General features: G+C 33.2%; 1 protein-coding gene across 1 annotated transcript in view; it reads left to right on the top strand.

Moving 5' to 3' along the window:
* The first annotated feature begins 16,875 nt into the window (after nt 1–16,875).
* Nucleotides 16,876–27,270, top strand: part of LOC118205237 (uncharacterized) — a 79,509-nt gene continuing 69,114 nt past the window's right edge. Inside the window, exons 1-4 of the mRNA XM_085823049.1 lie at nt 16,876–17,445; nt 20,161–20,478; nt 22,515–22,961; nt 25,016–25,468. Of these exons, the coding sequence (XP_085679175.1) occupies nt 16,929–17,445; nt 20,161–20,478; nt 22,515–22,961; nt 25,016–25,468 (1,735 nt within the window). The 5' untranslated portion in view covers nt 16,876–16,928. The remainder of the gene's footprint in view (nt 17,446–20,160; nt 20,479–22,514; nt 22,962–25,015; nt 25,469–27,270) is intronic.

The raw sequence follows: 27,270 nt of genomic DNA, 5'->3' as shown, positions 1-27,270 counted from the left end.
TCTAGTGACAGACATCAACCGCGATCAAAAATTTTCAAGGGGAATGGTATCTTTTGGTCAAATTATAAATTCAAAGAGGATTTTCATTTCACTGTAAAAGATGAAGAACGAAATTACGCTTCAGATACTGTAGTTTTATGCAAGCAATTTCATGAAAATAGACGTCATTTGTAATGAAAGCAAGCATGTTTAGGTCTGCTTCGCAAGTTACTTCATTACCTAGTAAGAATTCGATAGTAACAAGATTCTATCAATCCTGGCAATTCAGCATATTATCAGTATACAAGCGTTTTCACTGATACTCAAAATTAAGAGAATTCTCACATTTGGTCGATTGTCTCCGGAACTAACGAACTATTGAAATTTGGTATGGATCTAGGTTCTTATAATGCAAAATGATATACCATATAACAGTCATGCTATACCTGCATAATATTACATAAGGGCCATTGGCGCAGGAAGTCTAAGACAAACGTTTCAAGATCAAAAACAATGACTAACTGTGAGGATGATTCCTTCTAACCGTCATAAAGCTCTGACGATGTGAGTTCATACTTGGGATGAGACAATTTGTGAGTGTGAAACAGAAGTGGCCAAAAGGTTCCAGTCTTCCAGCAGCATTGTTTTCTTCTGAAAATTTCTGGGAGGAGTAAGGCGAATTGCAACTGTTCTCCTGACGGAAGTTCATTCTTGTTTCTAAAGGATTTAGGTATGGAGATTTGACCAAGCCATGTGGCTAATACTTTGCAGAAAACATCCACTAGAATTGCTTTATACAGACAAGCGCAGTCATCCATAAATTGAATCGACAGTGAACTACGCTTTTGTTAAATATAAGATTATAAGATCTGGTCTGTTTTAAGAAGACCTGAAGTTTGCCAATCCTTATTTCTGCGCATAAGCAAATCGTTTAGCATATTGCAGAGAACTTCGTCTTTTGCTGTTGTCTTTAGTGAATTTTAGTAATTGTTTTGGTTTCTTGTCAAAATTATTTTCTGTATTCCCAATTTTTGCATTCCCATATCCCCTAGCTGTCAGATTCTTACTCACAGCGCCTTTTCATGTTATTTTCAAACGATCTGATCCCGCGGACACTTAATGTTATTAGTACAGTTCATTATAACATTGTATCCCCAGTATTTATTATATTTATCTCATTATGTCTATCTCTTATTTTTGTTGCATAAAAGTGTGTCCTAAGTTTAATTCGTGAATTTCAAAGTGTACTGAAATTATATTGTAATTTCTTTATGCCCTAACTTATTATTTTTAATATATAATGGATATAGAGTCTATGGTGGGATTGCACGATGTACCATTACAGGTAAATTCTGGATCCTCTAGAAAGCTTCAAATGCTCATCTCCTCAACCTTTCTTTGTAAAAACGTATAAAGCTCGTAATTGTCTTAAAGTTAGTTATATATCTCCTGGTTTCGCCTATTCATTGATTCAGCTTAACCACTGATTTGGGAGAGAACCAGAAATCCACTTTCTGTTCTCTAATACGGAAGAAATGCACCAGATTGGCAGCGAAGGTTTGATGCGGATATCATGTTGGCCCACAGCCTTTCGTGTTTATGGTTAATGTGGGGCTTGATTTTCTGAAAAGGGAGGATGTTAATCGGAGGAATCGGCCAAACATATCTGCAGATATAAACCCTGTAGAAGATGTCTGGGGTGCTCTTGGGAGGGCAATTTTAACTCACCTTTCGCTTACCAGAATCCTCCACGATTTGAAAATAGCGTTCCTGTAAAGTAGGCTAGACTACAAGATCTCTTTTCCAGTATGAGGTTAAATTATGAGAGCTCTACGATTGTTAGGTAGGACCACATAACGGATTAGCGTTCTTTTTTCATGGTTTTGAAACCTCTGTTTCAGATCTTATCATTAAGACTTATGCACCATTATCTTGAATGTTACGACTGATGTATACTATATATTTTGCATTATATAAAACTGTCCATACAAAATTTCGTTAAAATCTGTCTAATAGGTCGAGAGATAATAGAACAAATCCGAAAATGTTTTGAATTTTAAACTTAAGTATCACATAAAATGGAACATCTCAACTATCAAAGAAGCTCGAATGAGGAACTAAAATTAGTTACCTGAGAAAGACGAACACTTATGTATACTAGTTCGCATCTTCGTATTTTCCACCTTTCTATGAATGGCTCAGTTCAACATATTATTGTCTATACGTTTATTTCTAGCATTTGCAAGGTGTTCACTGTCTTAATTTTGAAAGATGAGGTGAATGTGTACAACAAATATTTCTTTTGTTAATTCACGCTGGGCATTTATCTTATCATTCTTCCTTTAAATTTTACTTTGTGGTTTGAGATTTATGGTATAATTTGATAAATTTTTCGGAAGAATGTTAACGCTCCAATCTCTTCCTAAGTGGATTATATGCAATATTGCATCAGTTCCAATGCATTCGTCCCATGTACGATTGTTCAAAATGATTTTTAATGCAACTTCTTTTTTCAGTGCACTTTGATGAGTTTGGTATAAGGGAAAAAATCATCAGAAATAATGGGCAATTTGGTGCAGCAAACATAAAGAGCAATCTAGCAAAAAATAATTGGATTCCAATAGATTTGCTTTATAAAAGTGTGTGGTAGAATTAACCCACGGTGTCTAAATGGGATTGAAGGAAATGAAATTTGGGGGGATATGTTGTAGGTGAGGACTTTATAGAAGGACATATATTCCTCTGCATAATCAATTTAATTTTCATATTTTTGTTGCCCATAAACGTTTCTCACTTGAGTAACAGCTTAAGCTCATCCATCGTTTTCGACTATTTGGTTTTCAATAAGTCTGCATAAATTAAAAAATCATTATTGAAATTAACGCAGCATGCTTTAAAATTTTTATTTTTCAAAAAATTTTATTGCTTAAGTTAACCCTCCAGGCGGCAAGGCTGTATATATGCGTTCGAAAATAATGGCTCTCATAGCGGCAAGGCAGCATATATGCGTCCAAATATTTTGGTCCTCATGGCGGCAAGGCAGCATATTTACGTAAACTTAAATTTTGGCACGAAACGGCAAAGCAGCATATATACGGCCTGTCTCAGAGTGCCCTCCCCTCTCTGCTCTTAATGTAAACTGACAGGTGATAATTTTTCTCTGCGGGAGATAATTGAGGAGAGGAAACTATCTATTCGCTAGGGGGCAAATGGGTTTTATCGTTAGGTTTTGAATAACAGCTCGGAATAAATAGCTCGTTCAAAACTTCCAGCTGTTCTGTGCTTATACCAGCTATAGTAAACTTAAATGTTTATGTTCGTAAAGAGAATTTTCATTTTCCAGCCTAATTATTCTCAAAATTTTAGATGCAGTTTGGCAAAATGTAATTGGAATTAATATTAAAATTGCAAGAAACTGCAATAATATTTTGAAATATGTGATTTCAATTATATTGCAATTGTAATTAGCTTCGCAATTACAATTAGAAAGTAAGTACTTTTTAAATGCAACAATAATGTATGTAATTGTATTTTAATTCTTAAGTCTTACAATTACAATGCAATGATAATCACAAACATTATAATTATATAATCTAATTACAATTACAAATTTTATTGCATCTAATCACAACTACGGTAATATTAGCTAATTACAACGTAATTTTAACTGCAATTGCAGTAGGTAATTATAACTAAGTAATTAGGGAAGTAATTGTCTCTGATAATTAAAATTACTTAACATAGTGAAATTATGATCATAATTGTAATTCTAAGTGTAGTATGCAATTGTAATAAAATTATGCAATTACTAAGTAGTTATAGTTAAAAAGTAGCTGTTTTTTTAATTACAATTACAATTTACGTAATTTCATTTAAATTACAATTACTCTATATTTGTGAAATCCAATTTCATATTCAATGCAACTGCAATCATATAATCTAATTACAATTACACTGTCATTGTAACTCCAGTAAGTAATTATAATAATGTAATTAGGATAGCAATTGTTTCTGATAAAAGCAGTTACGTAGCCCAGGAAAATCATGATCTTAATTGCAAATGTAATTGCAGAATGCAATTGGAAACACATAGTAATTGGAATAATATTATGCAATTATCTTGTAATTACAATGTAACAATTTTAATTACATATACAATTTACTCAAATGCATTTTAATTAGAATTGCATTTTAATTGTGAAATCTAATTGAATAAACAGTATAACTGTAATTATATAATCTAATAAAAATTACAATACAATTGTAATGACCTCTTAATTAAAATTGCGCAGCAGATGATTAACTATTTAATTAGAAAAACAACTGCCCCTTATAATTTCAGTGACATAGGCTAAGGAAATCGTGATAATATTTGAAAATTACAGTCAATAATATTATATTCGAAATGTTTCTGCATTTTGGATAATGAGTTTTTAAATAATACAACCGGATAATCACCTATAAGAAAAATATTAATATTTTCTGTCATGTCTTCTGAATCATCTTACATATATTGTAGTTTGTGGTACCAGCATAAATAGGAGTTTACTTAAAGGAAGTATTTTATATAGACCGAAATGCACATAACGTTAGTAAGCAAATATGTATGTTTATGATCTTCGATATACATGTGAACTTAAATTACAAGATTAAGGGAAAGCAAGCAAAGAGTTTATGCCAGTGCAAAGGGATGTTTTCGCAAAGGATTTGTTACGGGACGCTTGTCTTGTTTACATTACACAAGAAATAAATCATAAAAATTACATTTATCCTTTTCTTTTCAGAAAGGAGATCATCAAGGACTAAACTAAGTCTCATAATTTTATTTAACCTATTGCTTTAGCTGGTAAAAAAGGATTCTGATCAGCAATCAGTATGCTTAATTGCTGTGTGTATTAGACATTTTACTAAATCGATTTATTATGGATTACCGCCCAGACAGTAAAGCGGTTCGTGACTCTGGTTGCCGTACCGAAGAGCCTGGGTTCGAATCCCGGATAGGGCATGAATGTAATTTGTTCGTTCTCTTCATAGGTGGCAACGGTGGCCCACGTATTAGTTCCCTCCTTAATAACATGACCGGCCTTAGTAGGGATCAATGTCTATAAACGGTTACTACCTGCCATTGGAAAAAAAAAAATTACGAATTGGTCTTTTATTCAACATAACACACATTTTCCATAAATAGTTAAAATGCATTATTCAGTTACAAGTGAAAGTACTTGCATGAACTATTTTCCATCATTGTTTCACGTAAGAACAAATAAAAGTACAATTTTCTTATGCACCTGTGATTGTCATATTATTTGGATTACGGTAAAGACTGCAAAGATGCTTCTGTGGAGGACTTTCTAAGGGAAACTGGCTCATGTTCATATCACCCGTTAATAAAAGCAGGAAAAGATCTTTATTTAATTGAATGCAACGAAACATTTAAGAAGAATGCTGTACTCATAGAGAACTTTCTAAAATAAAATTTGTTTGTCAAAATGGGCATCCGATTTGAACTAGTAGTATTCAAAAGACGACTTATTACTCTGCTGAGCGAAAAATCTAATTGCTTTTGAAGTTATGTTGTAATTCGAACAATCATTGTATTACAATTATTATTATTGTTTTTCCCAATGGCAGATTGGGAACAGTTACAGTGCAACACACTCCATTAGTCTATACAAGGCCAGAAGTTGCAGTCACTTTATTATGGAGGCATCTAATATGTGGGCCATTATCGCCTCCTATGAAAGGACGAACAGTTAAAGCCATGCCTTCTCCGGGATTCGAACCCAGGCCCTTCGGTATCGCAGTCAGGCTTCCCTAACCACTATACCATCTAGGCGGCATAATTACAATTATAACTGCGTTAGTTGTAGTTTTAACTACAAAGTAACTACAATGAATTACCAGCTTTTCTCAGTCAATAACAGATAGCTTAAACTTTAAAGATAAATGGAAGGTCTTATAATTTGTCGAATGGCAATATTCTAAGAAAGTGTAGTCTCCAGGATGGTCGAAGTTTAATTACAGTCTTACATTTCGCATACTCGCAGCACTTGCCCAAAGGCTGTTCCAAGATTATTTCTGTTCACCTCATCCATTAATTTTGGAGACAGAATCATGTAGAGACATTTTTTTTCTGAGGACAGTATTTTATATAATAGAAAATAATAATAATAATAATGCGTCTCCCTCAAGGTGCAGGAGACAACGAGTACTGATAAATTTAATTGAAATTACAATTATAATTCTAGTTAATACAAATACAATGTTACTTTAACGGTTAGAATTACATTATAGTTCTAATGGCAAAAATATCAAATGAGTGTTATAGATTAGTATACTTTACTTATCACAATATTAAACTTTTAATACCGTTTTATTTTATTTAGCTTATCACAATATTGAGCTTTTTAATACCGTCGGTACTGAAAAAATGTTTTACTACTGTCATAAAATGTATATTCGATAATAGTTTCTCATTGATGTTTTTCTTATATATTTTTCTGCATAATTCATAAATGTTTGCAATGGAAATAATTCTGAGGCTTTTATAATACTTCTAAATTTTCATGAAATAAAGTTCTATTAAGGTTTACTTGAAGCAGACTCTCAGTGCAAGCACTCGAAAAGAAGTTATGCTACATTTACATATTATGAAATGTTTGAATGTACAGTATTTACTTGTAACAGCAGTGCTCAATATATCGCGTTTTCTGAAAGAATGCATATGTTGCCTAAAACCGAATTTAAATCACTATAATCAGAATAATTCGCTAAAGTATTAAATTGTAATTTTTACAGCATCAATCGAATTCGTGGAGTTTATTGAAGATAAAAATGTGTTGATATTGACAAGCTATATTAGTTTTTGTACTATAATGAATGCTAGCTAGTAGCTATATGAATATAATGAATGTACTATAATGAATGCTACCTAGTAGCTACTCTAGCTAATAGCTAGAATAATTCAGTAAAAATCAGAAAAATAGTACCATACTTATAACAAAGCAGGTTATCTCAGTAAATGAAGGGAATTAAGTACCGGGGATGGCAAGATTTTCCCATGGTTTGAAGACTAAGTAATTTATTCCTTTCAGAAAATTTTCTCGGAAAGCAAATCATCACTTACGGATAGAAGAATGTTCTAAGAACTACTGGATAAATTTATAATGGGAATAAAAGAATGAAAGAAATCAGAAACTCTTTTCTAGTAATCATCTTACTCCTCGATATGGTAACTCAGGATATGATAACATTAAATAAATAAATAAATAAAATTTAAAAAAAAGAAGAAGCAGAAAACGAAAGCGAAAAGGAACTGAATACATTCGGAAAGAGAAGGCTTACTATGGTGAAACATTAGAAACGTGTAGACAAAGTGTTAATACTATATGTGAGAAAATACTAAGGAAAAATTGAAATACATCATAGCTACGTTTGGTGCTTTCTATATTATTTGTATCAATATTAATATAAGTACCGAAAAATACTTAAAAAATAGGTATTTTCGAAAATTTAAAGAAACAAAATTGCAGTCTGAAAATTTATAGCAGCGGAACTTTTGAAGTAATTTGATGCCTTTTGAAGGTCGCCATGAACATAACAATTTATAACTGTCATCTTTTACAACTAGGAATCAGATAAACTCTATTGTTTGGTAAACCGGAGTGTCTAGTAATGTTTTCGGTACTGTCTAGTTTCCGGGAATGGCGATGTATGCAAGCTTTTTCCTCTTTCTGCCCTAAAAATAAACAGCTCATAGGGGAATTCTGAAAAATATATTACCCTTTCATATATGTACTCAAACCCTGATATTCACAATAGCGTTTCTTTATTTAGATAGCTTTGAGCATGCAAATTCAGTAAAAATCAGAAAACTAGTACCATACTTATAACAAAGCAGGTTATCTCAGTAAATGAATGGAATTAAGTACTGGCGATGGCAAGATTTTCCCATGGTTTGAAGACTAAGTAATTTATTCCTTTCATAAAATTTTCTCGGAAAGCAAATCATCACTTACGGATAGAAGAATGTTCTAAGAACTACTGGATAAATTTATAATGGGAATAAAAGAATGAAAGAAATCGGAAACTCTTTTCTAGTAATCATCTTACTCCTCGAAAGTTGGTTTCAGTATCACCTTTTTAAGGAAATGATACATGAAATGGATTTCAGAAACTGAATCTCGAAATCATCAATAACTATCCAATATTCTGCATTTGTAAAAATTTGTTTAATTTGCATTTCAACCAAATGTTGTAAACAAAGTGGAAAAAAATCTCCTTACAAAAGGAAAAAAAAAGATTCCCATTCTTTTACAGTGATATTCCATTAAATTATATCAGAAAATCATATCACTGTTGGATGCAATAAATACTAATTTCAGACATGTTGCCTGTTTATGTTGTTAACTCTCTTTCGCAACTGAACACTGGTAGTTCTGCCCAAGTTTGAATTCCAGCGAATGCGTTTGTTGCTTGGTATTTTGGTGAATTTTAGGTTGAATATACCAAACCAGTTTCCCTGAAAAAGTCATCTACAAATGCATCCTTTTCCTCAAGCAGGTGCCCATCGTATGCTGCCTGACGAATGTTCAAGAATTTTTCTTCTTTTACACAGCTTTCATAGTCACATATTACCCACCAGCGGCCGAGCGGTAAAGACGCTGAACACTGGTAGTTCGGTTCGAGGTTCGAATCCCACGAACGAGCTGGCTGCATGGTCGTTTTCGTGGTTTTCCCCATGTGTAACGTGTATACGAGCCAGTTTCCCTCAGAAAGTCCTCCACGAAAGCATCCTTCCATTTAGGCAGATAACCCTCGTGTGCTTTGCCTTGAATAGTACCATACCAATAATACCATAATCACATATTATATTATTGAACATTTTTAATTTGCAAAACTATAAGTTATGGAAAGCTCAATATGACATATTTGTTTAGATTAATAAAAAGATAAAAATTAAATGCGTCATCGGCATCATTTTGTTAGTAATATCATTATGTAATCTATTGTACTTTTTTTTTTTTTTTTTTAGTGTACTGGGGAATTCAAGAAAATTTCTCAAAAGTATCATCACGTTTTCGTAAACTGATATATAGTGTTAAATTATTATATTAATTTTCAGTTTATTATAGCAGAAATCGTAAATAGCTGCATTATTTATAGCTCTTGCTTCACTGAGCTTTCGGAAGTCAATCTGCGTCCATCCGCATAATCGAGAAGCAGGTCGATTTGTTTCTCAGTGCAATCGCTGTGGGATCTTAATTCTACTGACCGATGTTCTATAAATTTAAAATATTTTGCCCTGCCTAAATTCTGTAGCTCTCTACATTCTAAAACTTTTGCCGTTGTCAAGTGCCAAATTCTTAGGATTTCGCCATCCCTGAATTTTCTTGTTCGATGCCTCTTTAAATTCTAAGAATTTTTCAGCCATTAATCTGCCTCCTGGCCAGACGTGATTTTCGATGCCACATATGTCACTGAAAAAGGTTGAAAAATCGGAATTTTAAAAGCAAACTTCCTACTTTTCATCAAATAAATTTTATCGATTATGAGTGCTGTGGAAGCATTAAAACATTTATGTAATAAATACACAAATACTTCAGAAACATTTTTTTCTCTCTACTGAAGAAAGGCCTGTCTCTGATTACCTGCGAATTTGATTAAGTTTTATCCAAAATCTACGTCAAAGCGTTTCTTTTTGGCCTAATATTAAATTTTACATTGGCATGTTCCTGGCCCTGCTTGATGTTGACAAGGTTTATTCAAAACTTACTGTTCTTATTTTTTATTTTAAAACAAACAATTTAAATGGAAATCCTCAGCTTCCTTTTATTTATTTAAATAATAACATTCGATAATGTGAATTGAGATCTCTAAGTAATTTGCGTATTTGAACCAAAAAAAAAAAAAATGTTAAACACTAATTTTGAAGTTTTTGTTTTGGTTTGCTTTATTTTTCCTTCAAAGCACGCGAGAGCTCTCTGCCTAAAGGGAGGAATGCCTCCGTGGAAGACATTCTAAGAAAAACTTACTCGCACTCACATTATGCACAGAGAAAACCACAAAAATTCCACTTTGAAAGATAAAAGTGTCTAATTTTTTAGAGCGAGATTTTCCTAACAATTAATTTTAGCAATTTAATACAAGTTCTATATGTAATTAAGAATTAAAACAATGTTCTTTTGTGATTAACATAAGGTAACTTTTTCTGTCAAAAATAATCATATGAAAATGCACCGAATTTCAGTACCATGTAATTTAGTTCGGAAACTGAGAGGTATCTGTGACATCTTGTCTATATGTAGAAAAATTTTAATAAGGTTATTATGACTGAAATTTGTTTCAAAATATTCAATATTTCATAACTTCTATCAACCAATAAATGCGACAAAGGTAAACTCCCCTTTTATAAATATGAAACAAGATAAACGAAATAAATTTGTGGTAAAATGAATTACAAACATTATGTCGAAATGACTGACACTGAGCATGGGTTTGTTATTTTAATAGTAATTTAATTATCAATTACATATAGCTTTCAATAGGAATTAGGTATTTTAAGCCTCTTATAAATTTTTTCTTAGCGTTAAAGCTCGATAACATGAATCAAAAGCAGAAAATTAGTTAAACTACACTGTCTTACTAGTCGTAAGATTATATTACTGAAATATGCATATAAAAACAAATTAACATTCTATAAACGTACATTAAAATACCGAAACGCAATAAAAATCAATAACATTTATACTTAAAAAGCAACAAAGCCGGGCTCATGTGAATCACTAGAAGAGGCGCCAAGTTGGCTATACGAATTCGAAAATTACTTTAATTATTAGGGGAAATAGGCTTCGTCAAACTTAAATCAATAAACCAAAGCAAAAAACTTGCAAGAAAACCTGTAAATTAATGCAATATGCATTTCAGTGTTATTTCTTATTTATCAAAAATTTGGATTTCCAGAAAAAAATATCTTTTTTCGTCTAACCAAAGCAAGGACACAAAACGTGTTCTTTCCTCCGTAAGGGCAAAAGCAGCCCATCTGCTTAATCGCGTCTAGGCGGTAATCAAAGGACAGTAGGAAACCATCACTTAAGTGAAACGACTTGTTGATCGCCCTATAAGGCATGGAGGTAGGAAAGGGAGGAGGGGCCATTTCGCCTTAGAAGTGAAGCACTGCTTTGAAGCTTGGGTCACCAGACGGGGTGTTTTTTGTTTACATTCAGAAGCTCGCTTGACAAGATTCTGATAGTATTTCGACACACAACAGTTCCATAGAAATCGAAAAAGGAACACTCTCGCATGAAAGAAACATTCATAGTGTAATGGATAATAGCAATTTGTATAGTTTACTGACATTTACGCAAAAATCCCATCTTGGTTATTTTTCGGTAACTAACACCAGCGATTTTGATTATGAATTTGTTTTATAAAATTCTAAGCTGTTGCACTACAAAAATATAGATTTTAAGAAAATTGCTATGAGAAAACTGCCAAAATTTATTTTCTAGAAGATTTGAAAAGTTTGAAACTTGATGGCTAAATGTAAATATAAAATTATGTATGTTAAAATATTTGTAATTAGGCACATAGGTCAGATTAAGTTTTTATTAAATAGAGTAACGCATGCAAGGGCTATCTGCCTAAAGAGAGAGATGACATCGTGGAGGAATTTTGAATAAAAACTGACCTTTGAGTGGGTATTAAAAATAATGCTTATAATTTTCATTCAAATTATATTCATATATATTTTTTATGTAAAACTTTCGGGTGTATGCTAAATTAGTGTAAATTACTTTACACGAAAAATACAGTGAATGCACAGAAATTAAAGATTTGCACATGCCGGAAATGATAAATAGGAAATATGTATGGGTATTTATACATGTGCTTGCAAAAAGCATGTATCTGCCTTTGACAAAATACTTCAATATTCATTAAATTATTTATAAATGTATTTGAAACGAAGAATTTATTCACTTATAAACAACTGTGAAAGTACTGTGAAGAAATCTAGTGATTAAATGTATCTAATTTATAATGATTATAAATGTTATCTAAATATATAATAACCTTAATATTGAATTGTAAACATAAATTGAAATCCTGTTGCCAAATACGTTATAAAACTATTTAAGCAAGAATTGTTCGTACTGGAAAGCAATCTGTTAAAAGGTATTGTAAAGCAAATGCTATGAGATGCGCACTTAAGAACGTAATAAAGAGTTTTGGAATATGTATTGTTGAAATGAAGGGTAAAAAAAAAATCTGATAAGTTTAATTAAAAGAATTATTCCCTTTACATTTTATAATAACTCAGTTACAAGTTTTAAATAATACTTAAAAAAAAAAAAAAAAAAATCTTATTTTATTCCCTTTCAGAAATGTCCAGAGAAAGTCAAATACTATTTAATACCTATTTAATTATTAGGAATTTATGAAATACTTATCTAAAGTATTTCGCTAATTCCTAATAATTCTCTAATTTAAAATGAACCGAATAGAGCATTAATTATAAATTGACTTACATTTTTCGATTTAAAAGAAGCCAAAAAATCATGTCATATTTAAGAAAGTATTTTAGGAAGAAGCTCTATAAATAGAAAAGAAATAATGCATAATTTTAATATTAATAATACAATAAACTTTGATCTTAATTTTTGTACCTTAACCGAATAAAATCAATTACCTTAATTTTTTTTTTCTAATGTAACTAACGAAAACTTGTGAAAATATTTCATTCAAATTAAACCATTCTGAGAAAACTGTCCTGTGAAAAGTATAGCATTTAATTCCGTTCAGAATGAAATGTTGTTTAAAAATATGTTGTTTTCACATACTTAGGACTCTGAAGTGTTGTAGAAAAAGAAAATATATACATTTATATGTATATTTGCGACGTAATTACAAAATATTTACACCCGAACGCGTCAAATCCCATAGAACTCAATGGTAAATGACCCAATGTTTTGGTCACCACGTAGGGATCGCCGGTGCTTCAGAGCAGGGTACGGAGAAACTTGTTTAGGGCGACTCCTTCTTACTTCCTACCTCCATGCTATAAGGAGGGGGGAAGAAAATCTAACAAAGGCCGTTTTCAGTACAATTTTGGTTCACTCTAAATGAAAAAAAAATTGTAAACATGGTTAATTTTTACTGCAGTTTTCGAGACGTAAATAGATTTGAATGCGAGCCGCCCGGTGGGTTAAGACTTTTAAAAGTTATTAAAGCAAACTGACTGCTTCTATAAATAGGTATTTCAAACTCAAAAATTTCAGTTGCAGTAAATGTCATCGTAGGTATTCTGCATTTGTTTTTGGAATGTTACGTTGTATCGTATAAAGGTTCCATTTATGTAATCAAATGGGCTCTGGAGGCTTTATTGCAGAGGAACGTTATCACAGAAGGTAACACTTAACCTTGTCTTACTTCACAAAATGAAAATCAATAAAAATCTAGAGAATTTTGTCGTCAGATTTCATAAAATCCTTCAGATTATAGCCTTCAGATTTTATATTACTCTCAAAGGGGCGTTTTATTCATTTACACACACACATTTACGTTTCGAGAGCATTTGGGGTAACGCCCCTTCAGGCTAAAATATATAAACACAGCATATTAGAATTTCCACAGAACAGTTTCAATTCCCGAAGTACCTCTGGGAGTTAAAAAAGCTTTTTTTTCGTACTGTGTTGCCATTCCTCGCTTTCAAATTGCTGAGTTAAAAAAGTTTTTTTTTTTTCGTACAGTGTTGCAATTCCTCGCTTTGAAATTGCTGAGTTAAAAAAGTTTTTTTTTCGTACAGTGTTGCCATTCCTTGCTTTGAAATTGCTGAGTTTGTTAATCAAGAATTTGTTAAAGTTTAAAATAATATGAAATAAATAATAAAACAAATTCCAAATTCGGGCTTCCAGGTGCCCATATGCGGTTGGAGGATTACGTTATTCAAAATTTGATGATTCTTAGTACTGTGGTTTTATCACAATAATGCATTAATCTAGTTTCTTCATTATTTAATTCTTTTAAATGTAATACGGGGCAATACTACTTGTTGGCAAAAGTATAAAAAGTGAAACGGACATTTATAGTGAATCGACGCAAAATCTCATTTCGAGGCTAATAGCTCTTCTGGACTAATGACACTTCGAGCTTGTAATAGTAGTAATAAAAAACTTCGATTCCTAGCAAAGATTGGATATTTCTGGGCATTAAGAAATTTGTATGACATCATAATGAAGATAATTATTGCAAGAAATGGATAAGAATATTAAAGTCATGCTTAGTATGTTATATGGAATTTTCACTTTCCTCCGTGTGTGCTGTGATGGTTAAACTTGTAGCACGCCCGGCTAGCATCGGAAGATTCCTAGTCTGAATCTCAGCAATGACATCATTGATTTTTCAGGTTTGAAAAATGTTAGTAATTATGTAGATTTTCGCGGAAAATTTAGAAACTGATTATGGAAATGAAATCTTTCGTTTTAATTGAAAATTACCAAAAAAAAAAAAAAAAAAAAAAAAAAAAGAACTTTGTTTCGCATGAAAACAGCAGAAACTTAGTATTGTTATAAAGCTTATCCTCCGAAAAGAATGTAAGTATGAAAACAAGAAACATACATTCATGTTTACTAAAAATTCTTAATTTCACATGATACAATTCATATATTTTACGGGAGCTTATCTCACTAGGTATAGTAATAGTTCTGATTTGATTGTATGTTTTCTGCAATATAGCTTTTCGTGTTCAACTATATTGTTGCCTAAAAGAGAAGCTTTTTTTCTGATGCAATGCTTTTATAGCATTGCTCCACTGATTGGAGCATTGATTGCGGTTTGATCACCAAAAACTAACGGCATCGATTTCCATATATTTCAAATCATCATCTTTTTATTCATATCATTATGAGTGTTAAAATTTGTTTCATAAATTTATCCACTGAGTTCAGTTCAAAAATAAGCTTTAAAAATTATGCAGTGTATCTTAAAATGGCTTTTTTCTGCATCAAGAAATTATCCATGAGGTATTACATTAGGATGCCTCTTCTAGCACTTTTGGTGCTTTCCCGGCCTTTTCAAGAGATTAAATTGTTAATATAATTAAGCACATTTATTTAAAACTACAAAAAAAAAGCATCCCCCAATCCTTTTCAAAACTCGAAAAACACACATATACATTAATTTGGCTTTCAAATATTTTCTAACGTGTTTTATAAATTCCACAACAAAAAGTACAGAATGTTGGTAAAGAACAAAACCTTGAATAAAAGTAGTTTTTTACACTCATAAACTAAAATTGAATACTTAACAGCTACATAAAACATTGACCATGTTTTGAGAACAACCGCTTTAAAATCATAACCTAATATATTTGCTATACCTGCGAAAAAATCCTCAAATTAAAATTATTTTTACTTTAATGCAAATTATGTTTTAAGCTGGCATGTGCGAAAACTTAAGCCTTCCCTGAACACGAATTCTATAACATTATATATAATAAATCTCCATTTTGGAAAACATATATCAAACATATCTAAAATTTATATCAATACATTTCACGTTAACCTCCATAGAAATGTTCGCCTCTTGATAAATTAACAACTCTTCTCTTAACTGATATTGTATTTTTAGTTACCTACAAATGCAAACACTTCGAACCTCGATTTGTATGCGACCCTTAAATATGATTTGCAAATTTAATTGCAAATATCTCCTTGAGCTTTTCTCTAATTGGCATTTTATTTTTCACAAAGAAGTTCAAAATTTTCCTCAATATATATAGAGAGACAATTTAAAGTTATGTTTCGTAATTTGCACAAATTCTACGACCAGTGATTTCGGATGTAAAGGTCGGTAAGATATTTTATAAGCACGAAGTATGTTATGAAAACTTAAAATATCTTACGGAAAAATTTGTCTCAGTTTCATTATAATATTTTCGCTAACATATATTCTGAATTCTGTCTTTTCCCCGCGAAATTTTCTGATTCTAATCTGAGACAAATCTAAGAGGAAAAATAACAGAAAAAGATAATCACAGGAAACATTTAGTAATATCCTACGGTTTTACAATGAATTTAATAATCCTAACAATATCGCGGATAGGCAGATAAGTATACTGAATATCAACGATATTAATTATAAACAAGATTAAAATCAAGTTAAGAAAATTAAGCATTAATATATAAAGCAAAATCAAAAGCAAATTTTCGGATCACGTTGTATTGAATTAAAATATTTTATAGTCCTCTTAACTGAGTTTCGCAATAATACATAATTAAACTTGGGAAATGTTCTTCTGAACATCGAAGAGTTTATAAAGAGAAAGATTGTATTGTGTATTCTGGTTGCGATATCAACATGCAAATCTGAAAATAAGCAGACATTTTCTGATAATTATAGTTTATGATAGTACATTAATTTAAATACGCAATGCAATACAGTATTACCCAAAACATTTGCTCGGAAAACGTAAATGAAAATTAAGGTATAATATCTTGTGTGGGATAATTTAGTTTTTAAAGGAAGTAAAACATTCATTTGCAAATGATGTTAACCGTCAGGGCAGATGGCCTATAGACACATTAACTGATTATTATTAATTGATTATTATAGGAAGTTAAATTTTGAAATAAAACTCTTGCAACTAAAAGTATAAGTTTGAAAAAGTAATAAAATTTAGCGATAAATATTTCAAAATGGTTAGCCCGAATATTCTACCTACGCATTACGCCAGATGAAACTTCTGACGCATCAAAAGCAGCTGCGTCTTGGTATTCAAGCCCCGCCTGAGACACCGAGAAGGCTCCAGAGAAACATGTGACGAAATTGTTGAATTAGCTGCACTTGAGTCACGCCAATGAGAATCAAAGTCACGATTTTCGGTGTATAAAAGATGCGGTTTCTGGACTGGAGATCACACATTCGAGAACAACCCAAAGCGATTATTAGCCATGGGGTGGATAACTCGACTCACCTTCGTACTTTTCTTCACCTGCACGCAGATTTACTCTGCTTTAGGAGCTTCAGCTGACGTATGGGGAAATCCTGGAACGGCAGAAGGTCTCCTTCAGGCATTTACTCAACAACTGCAAATGTCTGGGGCATTTTCGTATGACCAAATGGACGACATATCATCCATCAGCGATACCATTATGGACGCCATCGAGAGAAGTGCTCGCTCGAATAAAAGCTCCAAATCCAAGCTACAAGCTCTGAACATGGCTTTCGCCTCTTCAGTAGCAGAAATAGCCGCCTCTGGAGAAGGAGGACAACCGCTGTCAGTCAAAACTGGAGCAATAATGGATGCATTGGCAAGTGCATTTATGCAAACCACAGGCATGGTAGATCAAGTATTCTTAAATGAAATGAATGAATTGATAACCATGTTTACTCAAGTCAGCACAAACGAAATCTCCAGTTCAGGTGCTGCCGCTTCTGCTGCCGCCGCTTCCGCCGCTGGGGCAGGAGGTATGCTTTTTATTTCAGTTTTGATTTTAAAAACATATTTGAAATTTTTGAATATTAATTTTCATTTAAATGTGATATCTGTAAAGAATCGGGCAATGAAGAGCATTACGTGGAAACATATTAATATTTTACTGATATCAGGAACGAGTTTAGTAAAATGATGTTTTTAATATATATGATATTTTAAATGATTTTAAAAGACTGAAAACATTTGCCAGGAAAACGATGGCGAGGATTAATCATAATAAGCTTGCAGTAGGGTATTTAATTTGAATTTTGGCTTTTAGTTATATTCTTTATGTCTGTTGAAGGTGATGTTTTTGGCTTGCTCTGGCGCAGTCCGCAAAAAGGCCATAGGGCGACGTAAAGTCTGCCAGGAGGGTCGGCCTGCGTCCCTCATATCATATCATATTTAAATGCTGCAAACGTATTCAGGGTGGTCTTCTAATCATGTCTATAACGAAAGCAATGATCTGAGCTGTCTGGCTGTAATAGTTGAAAGAATTTCATACAAACGTTTCTGACAACTCGATCACCATTAACGCAATTGAATGTTATTATTTTAGTTGAGGTTTAAAATGCTAATTTAAAAATTATCTTTTATTTTATTTGAATTTCATGCCATTTGCTTTCATGCACGGAAGTTGAAAACTTTGCGCTGTCCACGATATATTTTTTCTCGGTGCGAAGCATTTTGTACTTCTTCAGCAGTTTACTCTGCTTTAGGTCTCAACATTTCGTTCGATTGCGAAGCATTTTGTGCATGATTTTGATTGCATTTCGTTTTGATGAACGAGGGTTTCATTAGAATTTTTTTTACGTTCTTGACTGTAAAATAAGTCATCTAAGTTTAAGATCTAAAACATAAATGAGTTAGTATGTATCACCACGTGAAGATAAACATATTAGACACGATCATGCTTTCGAACTGATGTAAAACGAACGTTAATTGTCTAGAAGCAACTCTTGGTTAGTGTTGCCACCGCACAAAATGTAATAACATTGTTTTTAATTCTACGTGTCTTTGCGCGTATTTGAGTTTGAGAATGCTGCCATTCAGATAAGTATAAATTTTTTGATTTGTACTTCGAATTGAATATTTGTTTTTTATTAATAAATTCAGCAATTTTAAGTATATACTGTCAGGCGGCGAAACAGAGGTTTTTCGATATGTCTAGCAAACAGCCCCCTGCTTGCTAGACATACAGACCTGCTTGTCGATACTAAGGAAACTGCCATTCGACAAATATAACATCTTTAATGTAACAATCAGATTTAATTAGTGTTTAGTGATTAATAAACTGAACGTTTAAAAGCAGCATACTGACAATGTGTAAAACATAAGCCTATATATAAAATTTTATGCACATAAATAATTCTCAAAATATTGCCGTTCGCCAAAGTATAAACGTTTTAAGTTCTATCTTCCAAGATTAATTCGTTTGTTGTGGATGTATAAACTAAAAGAAACAAAGGCAGGTCTTAAAATTTAAAACTCTAGTTTGCTTTCTTATTTATTTCTTATCTATATAAATTAAAATATATTTCTTTTATAATAAACTGACGATTTTTATGAATGTGAAGTATTCTAATTTATAAAATGGTATTTGTAAATTTATGCATTACGTTCCTCCATATTAGGAATGTGCATTCCCACGTTGGGAATTTCTCCACATTAGGAATGTGCATTCCCACCTGACTGACTACGATTAGCTACGTTGTTACTTAATCACTTTTTAGTCACATAGTTCAAGAAAGTTATAATATCCACCTAAAGATCCAGAACACAGGAAGTACATTTACGATATCCATATTAGAACGTGTAGTTCATTTAATTCTGGAGGGGAATATTTTCATAAAATTATATGTTCCACTTTAGAGTTAATAGTTTAGAGCCCTTATAATTTACAGCTTGGTCAGTGTATGTACATATAAGTCACTGTCGTACCCATACATATACGGTATCTAAAAATACTCGAAATCATGGTTTCCGTAAACAGTAATATGTACTAGAAGAGGAGCATCCGTGTGCTCATGCATATGGGAAAATTAGATGCGAATCTCCAAAACAGGTGTAAAACATACCACAGGTTTACACTTTTCAGTCTTTCATGGAATATTTCTAAGAAATTTAATAATTTAAATATCGCATGTATTTCCCTGTGATTATTAAAAAACTTAACTGCTTTCATATTATCTTTTCTTCATGTCTTAAAGCACAAGTTTAAATGTATACCGAAAGATTAATATGTAGCTGCAGTTTGATTAAATCAAATTTGATTTCTTCATTTATGTATTATATAAATCATAACAAATTTAACTTTTTAATTTCTGAAATAATTCGTTGCCTTGAATATATTTTACATATTCAAGCGTCATTAATTACATGCAGTATGGATGAGATAGAGCACTTTCTCAAAGAGGAAGTACTATTTTAAGATAAAAACACATCATTCCCGTGTTTAAATCTAGAATAAAATGTCTGCTATGCACTTAACAGTGTTTTTCACGAGCAAGCGTTAAAAAGGGTAAAGTTTAGAAAACCTCAAGTATTTTTATAGCAAGAACTAGAAACTTTATTCTGAAGTTTCTCGAAATGTTATGCTGAAACATGGCTAATAAACCTATAATATTCTAATTCTTTATACTCTTAAAATATGCTGTCAACGCGTTGCCAAAATTTTATTTAAAATATAACATGTGTATTTCTGCAAGGCTATGGAGGTAGAGGATATGGTGGTGGATACGGAGGTCGTGGAGCTGGAGCTGGTGCCGCATCTGCTGCTTCTGCAGGAGCTGGTGCAGGACAACAAGCACAAGACCAAGGAGCTTCTGCCGCTGCTGCTGCCGCCGCTGCTGCCCAAGGTAATGGAGGTAGAGGTGGTTACGGACAAGGTGCTGGTGCTGCGGGCGCTGCTGCTGCTGCGGGCGCTGCTGCTGCTGCTGCTGGAGCAGGAGCTGGTGCAGGGCAACAAAGACAAAACCAGGGAGCTGCTGCCACCGCCGCTGCAGCCGCTGCCGCAGCTGCAGGAGGTATGTTATTTGTCCTTTACATTTGCAGTAATTTTCCGAAATAGAACATAACACGAGAGTTTGGAAAGTGTCTACTGATACAGAACCCAGTCTTAATATTTCGGACATTAGGATATTAAATATTCATCTGTCCATAAAGAATATATACATTACGAAATGGGAAATATTCTCTCTCTTACACTCAAGATTCGTAACAGAACTTTGCCAATAGCGTTTACTTAGATTTCAGTAATTTCTAAGTTGCATTTCGAATTCAATTTAAATTTCAGTCATTATTCTGCGAATTTCTTAGATATGTTGTCATCGAGAATCTTTTGTTTAGCAAATATTTTACTTCCACTTAAATTGCAGAATGTACAATTAACTCTGAATTTGAACTGTTCAAAACGAATGGAAACTTACAAGGACATTCGATTGATCATTTGTTATAATTGAAACCTTGCTACATTTCAAATGCTAAGACATATGTTTTGTTTCGTTTTCTTTTATACGGGCTAAGTCGTTTCGCCTGGTTTGTTGAACCTTATGAGGAAAAGCGGGCGCATTCCTTCCAACAACAAACGACACGAGCCAGCGAGCCGGCCGTGTCCAAATAAAAAAAAATAATATTGCACCTTAACAAAAAAATAAATAAATAAGTAAATGAATAGAATAAAATAAAAAACTAGCAGAAAAAAAACACATTTAGAGAACGTCCTGGAAAGCCGAGCCTGGGAACAGAGTAACATAAAAATTAGCATAATGCAAAAATAACGAAATTATAAAAACGACCGTGAGAACTCTTCTCTGCGAACCTCAAGACATCACAGAATATAAATAATAAAATGAAAAAAAATTGGGTTAGTGAACTAAAAAGAATAACAGGGCACATAAAAACACATTACTTGAGGAAATATTATATACTAAGACATATGTATATAATATTTCCTCGTGTATCCGACGAAAATTCTGAAAAACTTTCAATTTTACGAATTCCTATTAATTATTATTAATCTGTAATTTTGAGAACAGCTCTCTATAATGAAACACAAAAAATCCTGAGAGACACATACAGCAGAACGCGTAGCTCATTTATTTTTACATAAGAACAATTTCAATAAAACGAATATTCGACTTCAATGATATTTATTTAGTTTCGCTGTATTTTCATTCGTTGCGAACGCCGTATTTTCTAAGTCACTGTCCTGCTCATGTCATTATTAGTAATAAAAAAATTCATTTTTTTCGGACGACTGTAATACGACATCAGAAGCACTTTGTATTTCTTCCTTTATAAAACACAAATAATCTATGACATCTAAAGGTGCCGTAAAAACTTAGCAAGGACATCCCATATTGTTTGTTTTTGCCAAGAATCTAAAAAGGATTAGTAGCTTCAATAAATTCTTTGTTTCTAATGATGGATCAATGATCTGAAATTATTTTCAAGTTCAGTAAAGAGATACATATTGTTTAATACCAATTATACGTCCTCCTTTACCTATTCGTAAAATCATAACTACTTAACTTTAGAAATTCCCAAGGTTAACACATAGATTAGATGCATTCGATACATTATGTGTTTAGGTAACTGAAGACATAGACAACACATTTTCATATCTATTTTTTAATCATCTAATCCTGTATCACCAGGCACCTCATTAAGAGAAAAATTTACATACCTAGGATAATATTTACAGACGCTTTACGGATTCGAGCGAGAGTACTTATATCGAATATGTAATAATTATTGCAGCCTTTTAAACGGAGAGTAATATTTTAAAATTCAGACAGTTTCTTCTTAAACGCGAAACGAATTCTCTGCTATACTCAAGAGTGGTTTGCTTAGCCAAACATATAAATTTTAAGGTACTAAACTTCTCAATTTTCTCCGATGTATGAAGCAAATTTTAGCTTCTAAAACTGTACTGAATTTTGACAATGTTCTGAAGAATCACTAAAAAGTGTAGAATCTTGTCTTCTTCTATTTAGTTGTAATATATTGTAACCGAAATACCGAGTGTTTATTTAAATCATAACATTTCTATTTTCGCAAGGTTATGGAGGTAGAGGATACGGTGGTGGATACGGAGGTCGTGGAGCTGGAGCTGGTGCCGCATCTGCTGCTGCTGCAGGAGCTGGTGCAGGACAACAAGGACAAGACCAAGGAGCTGCTGCCGCTGCCGCCGCAGCTGCTGCTGCCGCCGCTGCTGCCCAAGGTTATGGAGGTAGAGGTGGTTACGGACAAGATGCTGGTGCTGCTGCTGCTGCTGCTGTAGCCGGAGCTGGTGCAGGGCAACAAAGACAAGTCCAGGGAGCTGCTGCCGCCGCCGCTGCTGCCGCTGCCGCTGCTGCGCAAGGTTATGGAGGTAGAGGAGGATACGGACAAGGTGCTGGTGCTGCGGGCGCTGCTGCTGGAGCAGGAGCTGGTGCAGGACAACAAGATCAAGACCAACAAGCAGCTGCCGCCGCCGCCGCTGCTGCTGCTGCCGCTGCTGCAGGAGGTATGTTATTTGTCCTTTACATTTGCAGTAATTTTCCGAAATAGAACATAACACGAGAGTTTTGAAAGTGTCTACAGATACAGAACGCAGTCTGAATATTTCGGACACAGAAGCCTCAATTCTTGTTTGCGTTTCTAGGATATTAAATATTCATCTGACGTAAAGAATATATGAATTACGAAATGGGAAATATTCTTTCTCTTACACTCAAGGTTCGTAACAGAACTTTGCTAATGGCGTTTAATTAGATTTCACTAATTTCTAAGTTGAATTCCGAATTCAATTTAACTTTCAGTCATTATTCTGCGAATTTGTTAGATATGTTGTGATCGAAAATCTTTTGTCTAGCAAATATTTTACTTCCACTTAAATTGCAGAATGTACAATTAACTCTGAATTTGAACTGTTCAAAACTAATGGAAACTTACAAGGACATTCCATTGATCCTTTGTTGTAATTGAAACCTTGCTGCAGTTTCAAAAGCTAACACATATGATTTGTTTTGCTTTGTTTTGCTTTATACGGGCTCAGCCTGATTTGTTGAACCTTATGAAGAAAAGCGGGCGAATCCCTTCCAACAACAAACGACACGAGCCAGCGAGTGGGCCGTGATTTAGTAAAACTAAAATTAATTTAGCAGCTTAACAAAAAATAAATAAATAAATAAATAAATAGAATAAAATATAAAAACTAGCAGAAAAAAAACACATTTAAAGAACGTCCCGGAAAGCCAAGCCTGGGAACTGAGTAACATAAAAATTAGGATAATGCAAAAATAACGAAATTATAAAAACGACCGTGAGAACTCTTCTCTACGAATCTCAAGACATCACAGAATATAAATAATAAAATCAAAGAAAATTGGGTTAGTAAAGTAAAGAGAATAACACGGCACATAAAAACACATTACCCGAGGAAATATTATGTACTAAGACATATGTATGTAATATTTCCTCGGGTATCCGACGAAAATACTGAAAAACTTTCAATTTTACGAATTCCTATTAATCTGTAATTTTGAGAACAGCTCTCTATAATGAAACACAAAAAATCCTGAAAGATACATACAGCAGAACGCGTAGCTGATTTATTTTTACATGAGAACAATTTCAATAAAACGAATATTCGACTTCAATGATATTTATTTAGTTTCGCTGTATTTTCATTCGTTGCGAACGCCGTATTTTCTAAGTCACTGTCCTGCTCATGTCATTATTAGTAATAAAAAAATTCATTTTTTTCGGTCGACTGTAATACGACATCAGAAGCACTTTGTATTTCTTCCTTTATAAAACACAAATAATCTACGATATCTAAAGGTGCCGTAAAAACTTAGCAAGGACACCCCATATTGTTTGTTTTTGCCAAGAATCTAAAAACGATTAGTAGCTTCGATAAATTCTTTGTTTCTTATGATGGATAAATGATCTGAAATTATTTTCAAGTTCAGTAAAGAGATACGTATTGTTTAATACCAATTATATGTCCTCCTTTACCTATTCGTAAAATCATAACTACTTAACTTTAGAAATTCCCATGGTTAACACATAGATTAGATGCATTCGATACATTATGTGTTTAGGTAACTGAAGACGTAGACAACACATTTTCATATCTATTTTTTAATCATCTAATCCTGTATCACCAGGCACCTCATTAAGAGAAAAATTTACATACCTCGGATAATATTTACAGACGCTTTACGGATTGGAGCGAGAGTACTTATATCGAATATGTAATAATTATTGCAGCCTTTTAAACGGAGAGTAATATTTTAAAATTCAGACAGTTTCTTCTTAAACGCGGTACGAATTCTCTGCTATACTCAAAAGAGTGGTTTGCTTGGCCAAACATAAAAATTTTAAGCTACTAAACTTCTCAATTTTCTCCGATGTATGAAGCAAATTTTAGCTTCTAAAACTGTACTGAATTTTGACAATGTTCTGAAGAATCACTAAAAAGTGTAGAATCTTGTCTTCTTCTATTTAGTTGTAATATATTGTAACCGAAATACCGAGTGTTTATTTAAATCATAACATTTCTATTTTCGCAAGGTTATGGAGGTAGAGGATACGGTGGTGGATACGGAGGTCGTGGAGCTGGAGCTGGTGCCGCATCTGCTGCTGCTGCAGGAGCTGGTGCAGGACAACAAGGACAAGACCAAGGAGCTGCTGCCGCTGCCGCCGCAGCTGCTGCTGCCGCCGCTGCTGCCCAAGGTTATGGAGGTAGAGGTGGTTACGGACAAGGTGCTGGTGCTGCGGGTGCTGCTGCTGCTGGAGCTGGAGCTGGTGCAGGGCAACAAAGACAAGACCAGGGATCTGCTGCCGCCGCCGCTGCTGCCGCTGCCGCTGCTGCCCAAGGTTATGGAGGTAGAGGAGGATACGGACAAGGTGCTGGTGCTGCGGGCGCTGCTGCTGCTGCTGCTGGAGCAGGAGCTGGTGCAGGACAACAAGATCAAGACCAACAAGCTGCTGCCGCCGCCGCTGCTGCTGCCGCTGCTGCAGGAGGTATGTTATTTGTCCTTTACATTTGCAGTAATTTTCCGAAATAGAACATAACACGAGAGTTTTGAAAGTGTCTACAGATACAGAACGCAGTCTGAATATTTCGGACATAGAAGCCTCAATTCTTGTTTGCGTTTCTAGGATATTAAATATTCATCTGTCCGTAAAGAATATATGAATTACGAAATGGGAAATATTCTTTCTCTTACACTCAAGGTTCGTAACAGAACTTTGCTAATGGCGTTTACTTAGATTTCACTAATTTCTAAGTTGAATTCCGAATTCAATTTAACTTTCAGTCATTATTCTGCGAATTTGTTAGATATGTTGTGATCGAAAATCTTTTGTCTAGCAAATATTTTACTTCCACTTAAATTGCAGAATGTACAATTAACTCTGAATTTGAACTGTTCAAAACTAATGGAAACTTACAAGGACATTCCATTGATCCTTTGTTGTAATTCAAACCTTGCTGCAGTTTCAAATGCTAACACATATGATTTGTTTTGCTTTATACGGGCTCAGCCTGATTTGTTGAACCTTATGAAGAAAAGCGGGCGAATCCCTTCCAACAACAAACGACACGAGCCAGCGAGTGGGCCGTGTCCAGGTAAAACTAAAATTAATTTAGCAGCTTAACAAAAAATAAATAAATAAATAGAATAAAATATAAAAACTAGCAGAAAAAAAACACATTTAAAGAACGTCTCGGAAAGCCAAGCCTGGGAACTGAGTAACATAAAAATTAGGATAATGCAAAAATAACGAAATTATAAAAACGACCGTGAGAACTCTTCTCTACGAATCTCAAGACATCACAGAATATAAATAATAAAATCAAAGAAAATTGGGTTAGTAAAGTAAAGAGAATAACACGGCACATAAAAACACATTACCCGAGGAAATATTACATACATATGTCTTAGTACATAATATTTCCTCGGGTAATATTATGTACCGAGGAAATATTATGTACTAAGACATATGTATGTAATATTTCCTCGGGTATCCGACGAAAATACTGAAAAACTTTCAATTTTACGAATTCCTATTAATCTGTAATTTTGAGAACAGCTCTCTATAATGAAACACAAAAAATCCTGAAAGATACATACAGCAGAACGCGTAGCTGATTTATTTTTACATGAGAGCAATTTCAATAAAACGAATATTCGACTTCAATGATATTTATTTAGTTTCGCTGTATTTTCATTCGTTGCGAACGCCGTATTCTCTAAGTCACTGTCCTGCTCATGTCATTATTAGTAATAAAAAAATTCATTTTTATCGGACGACTGTAATACGACATCAGAAGCACTTTGTATTTCTTCCTTTATAAAACACAAATAATCTACGATATCTAAAGGTGCCGTAAAAACTTAGCAAGGACATCCCATATTGTTTGTTTTTGCCAAGAATCTAAAAACGATTAGTAGCTTCGATAAATTCTTTGTTTCTTATGATGGATCGATGATCTGAAATTATTTCCAAGTTCAGTAAAGAGATACATATTGTTTTATACCAATTATACGTCCTCCTTTACCTATTGGTAAAATCATAACTACTTAACTTTAGAAATTCCCAAGGTTAACACATAGATTAGATGCATTCGATACATTATGTGTTTAGGTAACTGAAGACGTAGAGAACACATTTTCATATCTATTTTTTAATCATCTAATCCTGTATCACCAAGCACCTCATTAAGAGAAAAATTTACATACCTCGGATAATATTTACAGACGCTTTACGGATTGGAGCGAGAGTACTTATATCGAATATGTAATAATTATTGCAGCCTTTTA

Source organism: Stegodyphus dumicola, chromosome 8, assembly GCF_044657685.1.
Source record: "Stegodyphus dumicola isolate Sdum_Otavi_A_Nest chromosome 8, ASM4465768v1".
Lineage (NCBI taxonomy): Eukaryota > Metazoa > Arthropoda > Arachnida > Araneae > Eresidae > Stegodyphus > Stegodyphus dumicola.
The sequence above is the reverse complement of the archived record's forward strand: the minus strand, read 5'-3'. Positions and strand labels throughout refer to the sequence as shown.